General features: G+C 34.4%; 1 protein-coding gene across 1 annotated transcript in view; it reads right to left on the minus strand.

Annotated features, from left to right (window-relative positions):
- DCDC1 (doublecortin domain containing 1) overlaps nt 1–13,056 on the minus strand; it is a 370,803-nt gene that overhangs the window by 7,647 nt on the left and 350,100 nt on the right. Inside the window, exons 37-38 of the mRNA XM_025044147.1 lie at nt 3,730–3,880; nt 1,140–1,249 (exon numbers count right to left, since the gene is read on the minus strand). Of these exons, the coding sequence (XP_024899915.1) occupies nt 1,140–1,249; nt 3,730–3,880 (261 nt within the window). The remainder of the gene's footprint in view (nt 1–1,139; nt 1,250–3,729; nt 3,881–13,056) is intronic.

Below are 13,056 nucleotides of genomic sequence, written 5' to 3' on the forward strand. Positions count from 1 at the left end.
TTTTGCACAGATTACCAAGAGCTCCCTTCAGTAGAAATGATCTACTGCCTTCTAGCATCACATTAAAGTGGTGGATTGAGGAGTGAGCCCAGCTGAGCCATTCTGTACACACCTAGCCAGGTTGCAATTTATATTCAGACAGAGCTGTGAGTGGCTTTTAGAGGAACAGAGAAGAAAAGAGCATTTCTCTGGAAATTTTCCACCTGCACCAGAAACCAAACTCTGATTTGTCACTGCTATTTTTAAAAAAATGACTCTTTCTTCATCACAGGAAGAAATAGACAGGTAAGTTCCTCTCTTCCTATAGGATTGAACTAAGTTTGTTAAAAATCTTCCTTGATCCTTTCATTAAAAAAAAAAAAAAGAAAGAAAGAAATTATTACATGTCTTTTCCCTCAAATAATGCATATATTCTCTCCCAGAGTTTCTATATTGAGTGCACAGTCTATAACTTTTATTACTCAGCTTATGTCAGGAATTATCCAACTTCCTTCTTGTGAACAACATCTAGCTCTGCCCTATTGTCCACTGCAACCGCAGGCCACACTGAGGGGAAATTGGAGATTGGAGGAGGAAAGATCGATTCATGTGGCATCAGTGGCCACTAGCTATTTCATTTTCATCCAGTAAATGTAGGATTTTAATATATAAATTTGAAAAATATGGTGGTTCAGCCGGAATAAAATGTCAGTCTGGTTCAAATTTAATGTTAGGTGGTCAAAGAGTCAATTTTATTATATATATCTTACATATATATAGTGTACATATATGTATATGTGTGTGTATATGTGTGTGTGTGTATGTGTGTGTGTGTGTGTGTGTGTATGTTACTTGAACCCACTAAATTGCTTTTCAGTAATAACTACTAGTTTTCTTTTTTTTCCTTGGAAGAAAATACCCCTAACTCTTATTTTACTGGTATTGCTTCATCTAGTTTTGTTGTCTTTCCAAAACTAGATCTGCGGCATCAAGTGCCATTCTCCACAGAATGTGAAAGTAATAACTTTCTAAAGAGACTGCATAAAATTAAAAAGGATGAATCATAATCACATCATGGCAAGCACATATATGTATGTAGGCTACAGCAGCAAAATACAGCACAAAATGTGATGGCTCTGCTAGGACTCGTGTGGACGCACCAGAGACTGCAGCTTCCCGGATGGAGACACCACAATGTCTGTGGCTTGAGGGCCCTGCTGCCTTCGGATTCTGGCATAATTTGCTCTGATCTCCATCAGTTGGTTTAACTCTGTTAAAAAATTATTTTGAGAGACAAATCAATGTATTTATAGAAAATAATTAAAAGTCCAGGATAACGAAACACTTGAAGTTCCCTCAGAAATCCTCGGCTTCCACCCAGGACTCTCTCATTACACACTTGACTTGCTTATCACATCAGATATGTGTGAACAGTCTTTGGATTTCTACAGAAAGGCAGTTGCTGGAGAGGGCCTCCTTCCAGGCTTTTTATAAAGCCTGAATTCAAAGCTAACCTAGGAGTGGTCTAAAATTTGAACCCACTGAAAAGATGCCAAACACGGCAGTGAGAACAGTGTTCAGACCTCATGACAAATGGCATAAAGCACTCTTTCAATTTTGATGTGGGTTTGTGTGAAAAAACCATTCTAACAGCATTGATCTGTTTTGACAAAACAAATTCATTTTTCAAACACCCAGTGTGATTCTCTGATGACTAACTTCCACATGCTAAATGTTTTTACATTATAGTACATAAAATAAGTTATTACATTGTGTTTAGTTTTGAAACTCACAAGCTGTCTTATTTATAATAGTAAAGCCAGACAGTCACAGAAAAATTATTGGTGAAATGATTAATTAATTAAATGTCCCTGAATAAGTATATACATGCTAGTAGCATTTTAAAAAAATATTCTGAATACTTAGATTTCTACTAAATAATTATTTCTAATTTAATCATTTCTAATTTAATTATTTCAGAAAAAAAATAAATAAAATGGCACTTATATAGTAAAATAGTTTCTAAAGAACAACTAAATTAAAAGTCTGCTATCCATCAAATTTTCTATAATATATATCACTTACTGGAAAGAATTCAGACAATTGCAGAAAACCACTAACTATTTCACCATATGAAGGTAATACAGGGACCTACTTTCATGGGAAAAGAATCAAGTTTCACATCATAGTAATCCATGTGGTTACTATAGAATTGAAGATGCAGAAATGAACGTTTGTCCACACAGCTTGGTCACAGGTCCACAGAGCTAACACACAGGAAAATGGTTGCAAGAGTAATCGTTTCATTTCCAATTTTCTCTCTTCCCTTCACAGTTTTTACCAGTAACAAGCTAGCTTCCAGGAAAGCAGCTTACATTTCTCACTGCATTTTGGATATTCTTTTGGCTAGGTTGACCAAAGTGTACTTAGCTTTATTATTCAGAAAGGCCCAACGAACACGGTGAGGCCCGGAGGGTGGGGTCCAGACAACAGAAGGCCATCCCAAGAGTGTGAAAGATTAAGCATAAATAATGAAGGGACTTGGGAAGTACCTCCTACTGCACCACTGGTTTGCTTACTATTCAATTGTATTATAATATTTCAAGTGTGTTTGTTCATATACTTAATCAGATTGAAAACTCTTTCTGGGAAAGAACCCTGACAGATTTCTGTTATAGGCTATGCACTCTGGGAACTGTCAGAAAGCTGTCAACTAATACTTACTGATGATAAGAACCCATCATAGGTGTCTTCTAAGTAACCACATAATGAAGGTCACCAAGAGCTGGGGCGCTGAGTACTGATGACTGATGGGGATAATAGAACACAAAGAACACAGGATTGGAGGCTCTTCCTTAATGTAGGAAGGTGCTGGAGGAATAGCTGCAGCATCCCTCCAAGAACAGTGCTGGGCATCCCCATAAATTCCCACTTTCCTACTTTTTCGTCTCCGTTCCTATAATTTTGTGCCTTCCAGTCGAAATGTGAAGATGTGGTTGCAAATTGTTTTAAAAGTTTTTGGTTTACATATCTTATATATAAAAAAGTAATAATAATTTTATGGTGACTTTTTAAACAAAATAATCTAGCTTTATTATTTTAGGAATCCCAGGTAATTAATTTCTTTTTTAATTTTCTTTAAGGTGATACCAATATTCTGCAGAGTTTCCTAAAAATTTTGTCTTTGCTAATATAGGTTTACCTACAGAAAGGGCTTTAAATTCCTCAGAATAAGTAGGATAAATGATACAAGATGATTTAAAAACAAACATATGTTCTTTTCCACTGCTATCATTTATCAAAGAAAATTATCAAGAAATAGACAAGATGATAAAACAAATATATATTTACTTGTTACTAAAGAAATCTGCAAACTAAACTAGTTGCTGTTAATAAAACATTAAGTAAATAACTTGAAAAGTAGGAAGTCAGTGGAGCCTCACTTTCCTCTGGGTTCATGCTAAGGAAGTACCTTCAAATTAGGCCTTCAATTTAGAATTTCTGCAAATAAGCCCCTTGGATGAGGCTCAAGGCTAACAGAACTTTGAATTCTTTCGAGCAAAGTGTCAACAGTGAGGTTCCAGCACATAAATATATAAATTTAACTTTAATAACACAGAATAGAAAAGTGCATAGGAAGTTAATTATTAAAAATCATCATGAGATATAAAATTTAGTAAGTTTTTTGAAGAAAAGGCTAAATGCTTTAATTCTTCAGAAACTTGATGGAAAATAAATTGTCACCCATACCTTTTTGGGTTATAAAACCCTGTCCCGCAGACACACAGATGACCATGTCTCGCTCTATGTCATCCCATGACTCAATCAGCTCTCCATCTGGGGTGTACAGTGTTCTGGCTGGGTGGACCATATTGAGACGAGAGGAGCAGTCGTCCAGCAGCTGAAACACAAAGGGACAGACATATTGGAAGGTGGACTGTCACAACATAATGAAGCATTAAAGAATCAATTGTTAGGAAGAGAAATGGAAAGAGATGGGACGTAGGACAAACAAAAGTTACCTAAAGTGCTTGAACAATGAGGAATATCAGTGCTGTTCAGTAGACTCTCCCTTTCAGTTCTCTAGTTTGCCATGTGGGAAAAGACTTCTTGATTTTTAAGAAGTGGGTAAATATGAAAACTCTGGTTTGAAAATCTAGACTTATCAGAATAGCCTTTTTTAAAAAAAATAATAATAATGAGACAATGCAATTCATGGAGTGCAAGACAAAAGCACTGATCTGGGGGTGAGGGGACCTGGGCTCTGGCCTCTGACCTCAGACAAGTCAAGGAACTTTCTTAGTAAATAAAGAGTTTCTTCAACTATAAAATCAAAGTTTGGGTCTAAGACCTCTATGACTCTATAATTCTATGATTAGAAAGTTCTTTTTTTAACTTGGTAAATTTAAAAACTATCTAGAAGGGCTTTATTTAATTTCTCTCAATTTTCCTTGAAATACTTATAAAAACATATGTATAGATGTAAAGTGTCAACAGTACTAGAAAGATTAGTCAACATGCTTTCAGACCCCTGAGGGCAGTTCCATTAAAGTGTGAATAAGACTTTAAGACAAAATAATGAAAGCAAGCAGGAAGAAAGTAAGAGGTTTCTACACACGTACCTGTATGACTTTCACCTATCATACAGGCCAAACATTTGTTCCCCCAAAATGTAGAAGCCAGATCTACATGAGCTCCAAATCACCATCAATACTTCATTTTTAGATCTACTTAGGAGCTACAACTCACCACAATGCAGCCTGGCATGGGGCAAAATTGGGCACATAATAACATCTCGCATCTGGAAAATGAATCAGTAATATGAAGCAAGACACCAAAGTGATGAGACTCAATTCACAGAGTGCAGTTTTCAGCTGCTATTTTGAGCAAGGGATGAATGAATTGAATTGAATAATAGCTGAAGTTATCTGATAACACATTTTCTTCTGTAGAGTGAACTAGTCAGAGAAGAGCAGTGGGAGAGTGGTGTTAAATGCAGCCCTACCCCTCCTGCTAAATAACAGCCAGTCAGCAGCAATTTGACTGAATACTGTGCATATGAACCAGCCCTCCCTCTTAAGATTGAGGGGAGAATTCTGACAACTCCCAAGGGAAAATTTAGGGGAACCAAAGAGAACAAATCTATTCTGTCTACCGTCAAGAGATTTCACCCTGCACAAAGAGGTATAAATAGAAAAGTGAACAACAGCAACAATGTGAGCTTTATGAAAATATCCTACAACATAAAAAGAGGTACATTATACTCAATGAAGTTTAGAAAAAGGTTTACAGTAGGAGTACCTTTTAGAGAGTACTTGTATTTTATTCTCCTAAATTTCAATAAAATATGACTTTAATAAACACATATACACACAGAAATTAGATGACAACAACTTAAAGAAAAGGAGCACTGCAGAGATGACAATGATGATGATGATGACAATAACAAATAGAGCAGCTAAAATTTATTGGTACATCTATATAGGCTAGGAACTTTTCTAAAAGCTTCCGAGGACAATTTAATTTCATTCTATGGAAATAACTATTATCCTTCTTTTGTTAATGAGAAAAATGGAGAATAGTAAGATTAAATATCATAATCAAGGTCACAAAGCTAGTAAGAGAACAAATAAGGTTTCAAACTGAAATGAATAGAAAACTGAGTGAGAAGAGGAGAGAAGGTAAGGAAATAAAAAAACTCTTATAGTATAAATAAAATATATCTTAGAAGCAGAGAAAAGCAGACTCAATATTGTAGAAAATCAAATCAGTATTAGGGAGGACTAAGTTGAGAATATCTCATAGGACACAAAGAAAGGATAAGACATGAGATTTATGAAGAAAGTTAAACATCGACAATGTCAAGACATCAGATATCAAACCTATACATTATTGGTGTTACTGGAGAAGAATCCAGAATAAATTATTTAAAAAAAAAAAAAAGAAGAAAACTTTTCTGTCCCAAGCAAAGGGGAAAATTCAGATCTGTTTTCTGCAAAAATGAATACCACCCCACCTCAAAAAGGAGCAAAATTTAAGAAGATTTTAGGGGAAAAGGTTTTAATATAAGAATTCAGTATCCAGTTAAATTATTGCATTTGGTTATAAGAAACAAAAGATATCCTCACAATACCAAAATTACAGACATTTCAGATTATTAAGAAATGAATGAAATTCCTTCACCATGGGAAACCATAATATAAAAAGACTAATATTAAGCAATAAGACTACTAGAACATGATCAAAACTGCTACAAAAATAGTCAAGAAAATAAATGAATTTAAAAATTTTTAAATAAGTCTTCATAGAGAAAAATAAAGTAAAAAATGCAGAATATCTCCAAAAAGGGACCTGAGCAAGGAAAGAAAAGGCAAATTATTCCAACTCTCTAGTTATTCATGTGGGTAAAACATGCTGTTTCTTCTTTTTTCCTTTGTTAAGAATATTTATTTTTATGATTATAACCAGTGCCAAGCAGAAAATAAATTATAAAACATCAATAGGTTTTTCGTTTGCCAAAAATAGACATTTAGAAAATATAGTGAAGGGGAATCCATCCCAACAGCAAAATCAACTAGGAATAACAATTATTTTTAAATGTGAGACCCTTATAAAAATCACAAAATTTTACCAAAAAAGATATATGTATAGAAAAGAATGACTCAGAATTGAATCCAGCTGCAAAGACTGAATACTGTGAAAGGTGTCAATGTTCATGAAATTAATTAATAGCCTAACGCAACTGCAGTCAAAACTCCTGTAGGATAATTTTAGGGTGTTGAAATGTAATTCCAAAATTCACCCATAATAATCGTTAGTCAAGGGTATTCAAGTAAAAATAGAAAACAGAGTGCAGTGATAGGCAACTTTTATCAGACATTAAAATATATTATAAAGCTATAATGATTCTAAAAGTATTAGGTACATAGATAGCTTAATTTTGTTCACCAAAAATAGCTTAATGTATATAAGCTAATGTATATAAGAATTTAGTATATGATAAAGTTTGTATCCCAACTCAGTAGGGAGAACAAAAAATGATCAATCAGTAAATAGGGTTGAAATAATCATTTTAAGCTAACTACAGAAAGCAGAAAAAACAGCTTCATTCAAATACTACATCAGAAAAAAAACTCAACTCTAAGAAATTTGAAGAGAAATCAAATGAATCTTTACATGACCTCATTATGATAAAGGGCTGTTTTAACATTAAAAGCAATCAACAAATAAAAAAAATATATTAATTTCTTTCTGTAAAAAAATCTCATCAATCCAATGAAATATTGGAAATTTGCTACAACAAATCTGATAAAGTTACATATACTTTATTTTTTAAAAAAACTCATATCAGTGTGAGAAATACTTCTAATAGAGAAATAGCAAAGGATTTAACTGGAAATTCACAGATGACTAATAAATAGTAAAACAAACAAAGCAAAGCAAAGCAAAATCACTTTATGAGTAATTAAAGTAATATAAATTAAATAATGGATAGAACATTTTCTCTTGTCAAACATGAAAATACATGCTTCTCAGTGACTGCACTTAGCATTGTTGATATCCTATGTATATCACAGGTGGGAACTCTCATTCACTACTTGTGGGAGCACAAACTCCTGAAATATTCCTAGAAAACGATTTGGCAATAGCTATCAAAATTCTCAACCATGTTTATACATTTTGACTTAGCAATCCTTCTAAGAATTTATTTGGGAGAAATAATCAAAAAATTAAGTAAAATTTACACAGAAATGAATTCAATGCAGCATGCTTTAAAAATGGCAATAATTTAAAAACAACTTAAATAGCAAACAACAGAAAAGTGAATGAATAAATAATCCATCTATTTGGTAGGAGATAATGATGCCATTGAAAATAATGGTTTTTTTTTTTAAAGAATGTTGAATTATATGGGGAAAAGTTCATAATAATTTGTTAAGTGAATAATGTAGGTTGCAAAATTGTATATACCTTGTGATCTACTATGATCACAATGACAAAAATAATAACTAAAAGAAATAGAAATACATCTACTAAAATCATAATAACAGTGGTTATTTCTGGGTGATAGAATTTTCATTTCCTTCTTGGTGCTTTTTCTTTTTCTAATTTGAACACAATGACTATATACTGTTTTATAATTAGAAAACAGAATAAATTTTGTTTGAAGAATCAAAATTTTCAGTTACAATAGATTCATATGATTTTCTTTTGTATTTTTTCTAAATTTTCCATAACAATAGTCACCATCGTACTCTGCTCAGGCTTCCCAAACAAATACCATATACCGAGTGTCTTTTAAATAGCAGAAATTTATTTCTCACAGTTCCGGAGGCTGGGAGGTCCAAGATCAAGGTGCTGGCCAATTCAGTTTCTGGTAATAGCTTTCTTCCTGGCTTGTAGGCAGCTTGTGTCCTCACATGGTGGAAGAGAAAGATCTCTCTCCCTCTTCTTATAAGGCCACAAATCCTATCAGATTAGGCCCCCACTCTTATGACATCATTTAACTGCCACCTAAAAGCCTTCAGTCATATTTGAGGTTAGGACCTCAACATAAGAATTTGGAGGGTGGGACACAGTTCAGTCCATAGTAGTTATTAATTTTTTTCTGCTCCAAGACAACCAAAGGGTATGAAATTTTAGTTTCAATCTGGGCTAGGAGCAGTAGGGAGCTGTTCTAGAAATATGTATAGATAGGTCTCTGGGAGAAACTTGTGTAATTTGAAAAGATCCCACATAAAGGTAAATCTTATAATTTTTCCTACTTTACTACCAAAATGTCACTATTGTATAGAGATCATATTTCTTATTGATAATTAGAAAATGAATTCTTTCTAATAAAAACATATACTAAATGCTAAATATAAATTAAATATATTTTACTTGGTTTTCACAAAGATCTATCTACATGAGACAAGGTCGATGAGTTTACAAAAATTTTAAAAATAAATTTGAAAATAACGCATTTTCCGTATAATTAGATTCTAAAAGATATGACCTTTAATGGCATTCTTAATTCTATTTTTCGAATGCATCTAAATTTACTCAATTGTCTTCCTTAAAGTGGGTAATATAAATTGAATGTTTGTCATTTTTGCAATAACAAAAGCTCTTAATAAAGCAACAATGTTCAATGCATAATTCCTCATCCACAATCTGTTTTGTGAGTTTAACTTTCCAAAACCAGGTCTGCTCAGGGCAGGGCACATGGGCATCATGGAACTATTGCATGGTCCCTGTGGGCATGAGGTACTGGCCTCCACAAATCAAAAGGAACTCTTTCTCATTCTTTTGGCTTCCACTGAGACATTCAGAACTGTTCCTGGCAGAGAGAGAACACACTGATTTGAGATTCTGTAGAGTCAGAGGTGTTGCAGGGGTGGGAGAAGACAAATGCTTCAGGTCGATAGAAGGAGGGGCCCACACAATCATACATCGGAGAAAGATGCTGGCCCTGAAAAAAAAGCCACTAATCTAGTGAGGAAGCCACTTTGGTGCATTGATGACAGATGAGCCTTCATCAGTTGGAGCTGAGAGGTGCTCTAGCCATGTTTAAAGGGTGAGTAGGAAGGATGTGGTTAAAACATCCAGAAGAGCCACAGCAGTAAAAGACGTTGACGGAAAGTCTGCATTTGGTGGAATTCAAATGCTATCTGGGGGTTTCATTACAGAAAGTAGAGTGAAGGGCTTTGAAATATGTTCTGTTCCTCATTCTTCTGGTGAAAGTACGAATCACTGAAACCTTGAATTTTTTTGGAACTAGTGTCATTAGTCAGATTCCCCCAGTAAAATGAACCCTACGCTTCCTGTGGTCTATTTGTTTTACACACACAGTCCGCTTTCTGGAAATATTCTTTATAGCTTGATAGCCTAAAAGGATACATTTCTAACTGATTGCAAAGAACCTTAGGCAGGTCCCTGAAAAGAAAAATAGACAGCATGGAAAAGGAAAGGAAAGAGATGAGAAAGAACATTTAAAATAAAAACTAAACCAAAAGAAGAAATACCATGCAGAAAACTTCCTAGACATTTCCTAAGTATTTTTCTACACGCTGAGGCCACATCAATAGCCCCAAAACATTGCCTTCACAATGCCATGACCTTATTCAGAAACAACTAGTGGCTCAAGCACCTTAGTCTGCGATAGTGTTATAGACTGAATTGTGTCCTCCCCCAAATTCATAGGGAGAAGCCCTAACCCCAATGTGACTATTATTTGGAGAAAGGGCCTTTAAGGAGGTAATTATGGTTAAATGACATCGTAAGGGTGGGGTACTAATCTGATAAAACTGTGGTCTTTTAAGAGGAGGACGAGACTCTCCACATGTGCATACAGAAAAGGCTGTGTGAGGACCCATAGCCGTGAGAAGGCAGCTAGCTACCTGCAAGCCAGAAAGAGAGGCCTTATCAAAAGCCAACCTTGCTGGCACCTCAACCTTAGATTTTTCAACTTCTAGAACTCTGAGAAATAAATTTCTGTTTAAGCCTCATAATCTGTGGTATTTTGTCATGGCAGCCCAAGTAGACTAATAGAGATAGTATGCAGCATCTACCATGTGCTTTTAAACAATCTCCCGGTTGTATGTATCTCTCCTTATATTTCAATCTAAACACCATCTACACCTAATTTATAAATTCTAACACCCATACTTTTGTGTGCAGTGCCCCGTTATCCTTCTTAATGCTATTTCTGCCTAAGATGTCAATCCTACTTACCCATTTCTCAAGTTCCATCAGAAGTCCTGTCGACTCCTCTGTGGAGTCTGTCTTCTTCACCCCGGGTGGGTAGAGCAGTGCCCTCCTCTGAAATTCCCTGCCTGTACTACTAATTTGACCATATCACATGCTGTTAGTATTTCTCTGAATAGAACGTTAGCTCCCTTAGCAAATACATTTTTCTTACAAAAACAATCTCTGTTCATTACAACAAAATATGGAACACATAGAAAACCATACAAGAAAGAAATACTACCTTTATTAGGTCACCGATAATAATATCATTCAATCAATACTTCCAAAAATAAAATTTTTCCAGTCTTTTCTTCTAGGTGTGTGCATGTAATAATATAGACTCCAACTCCACATGCTTTACATTATGCTTCTTTCACTTAGTAAATTTCAAATATCTTTATTGTCATTAGTCTTCCTAAAGTTGATTTTGAGTTATAATATTCCAGCCCATGTACTATAATTCATTTAACCAACTCCCTATTGATGAGTGTTTAAATTATTTCTAATCTATCTATGTTACAAATAGGCCTGTGACGAATGTTCTTACTAAACAATCTTGGCATAAGTTCACGAAAATATCCTTGGGATAAAGTTCAGAAGTGCATTTTCTTATGATATGAATAGCCACATTGTCCTCCAAAGACTTGTACTTCCATCAACATGAGAATGCCCATTTCTCCACACATCCAGGTTAACCTTGATATATTTTCAAATGCTTTGCCAATTTGAAATATTAATCTAATGAGGGCACAGAGCATGTTATTTCATTCCTCCTACTGCTACCACTGCTACTCATATTAACATGTCAATTATACCGCACTACAAAATTTGCAAAATCTTTTCACATATGTAAATTAGAATAATACTTTATAGCATCTAGCACAGTGCCCTTTGTGTACAAAGGTCATTAAAAAATTATATGATCATGAGATAATATTAGGGTGTGTCTTTTACATGCTACATGAGAGTCATAAAAATCAAGTCACTTCTCCAACGTATATATGTAATTTTTGAAGAAGTTATTGAAGTTTTTGCTATCCTGAATCTGATAGGCTATCTTTAATCATATAGTCCCCTGCTCTACTTCTACCCTCTACCTATTTATTAATTATTTTATATTCCCTCACTAATTGTTCATTATTAGTACTAGTTGTAATGGTTAAGTGCATTTTAAGACTTAGCATCTACAAAACAAACCGAGATTTTTTAAAAAAAATTATTTTTCAATTACAGACGACATTTAATATTATTTTATATTAGTTTCAAGCATACAGGATAGTGGTTAGACATTTATACAATTTATGAAGTGATTCCTGCCAATTAGTCTAATATCCACCTGGCACCACACATAGCCATTGCAACATTGTTGACTGTATTCCCCATACTGCACCTTACATCCCCATGACTATTTCGTAATTACCTATTTGTACTTTTATTCCCTTTACCTTTTCACCCAGCTTCCCAACCTCCCTCCATCTGGCAACCATCAGTTTGTTCTTTGTATCTATGAGTCTGTTTTTGTTTTGTTTATCCACTTATTTTGTTTGTTTGGATTCCACATATAAGTGGGCTCGTATGGTCTATGTCTTTCAAACAGATATTCAATGAAACCAGCAAGAAAGAAACATTTCAGCTTTGTAATAGAACTTATTCTAGAATATTCTCTCTTAAAAAAGCTTTCATTCTCTTTTTTAAAATCATTTCCCCCTAATGTGTATGAAGTGTATTTACTTGTATTCCTAGTTTTAAGTATATTTTCCACATTTTTGTCTCTTCTTTCTCAAATATAGCAAATTGGTTGTCAGCTTCTAAGGGATATGGTTGCTGTCACAGTTCTTAGTCAAAGTTCCTGTCGAAGAGGAGTGGAGTCTATGCCACACTTTGAAACTGGACCAAACTCCAGAGGCAGAATTCCTCTGACCTGCTCCTACTACTCTAGGTGCTTCACCAACCTGCATGACATCCTCTGGCCAGTCTATTGCATCACCTTGCCTTTCCCTCCATACCCCACCAACATCTCATCTTCATGTGACTTCCTCTTGTCCCTCCAAAATTTATACAAACATTTCACAAAATAAAAAAGTCAAACGACTATTTAAGATATCACCGCAACAGATAAGACCTTTAAAAAGTCTACCGAAATCCATTTATTAGGTGCCTAAAGACTTAATTTAAAAACCAAGACAAAATGTCAAATTTTAAAATTATATCCTTGGTATTGCAAATAATAAATAAAACGGCAACCATCTTTTTCTTCATCAATATTCTAATTTTGGAAAGTGAAAAGTTTACCACAGTTCCAGGATTCTGGGCATTAAGACTACGATAGGTTTTCTCTAATGAATA

The sequence above is a fragment of the Pteropus alecto genome, unplaced genomic scaffold (genome assembly GCF_000325575.1).
Source record: "Pteropus alecto unplaced genomic scaffold, ASM32557v1 scaffold71, whole genome shotgun sequence".
In the NCBI taxonomy this organism is placed as follows: Eukaryota; Metazoa; Chordata; class Mammalia; order Chiroptera; family Pteropodidae; genus Pteropus; species Pteropus alecto.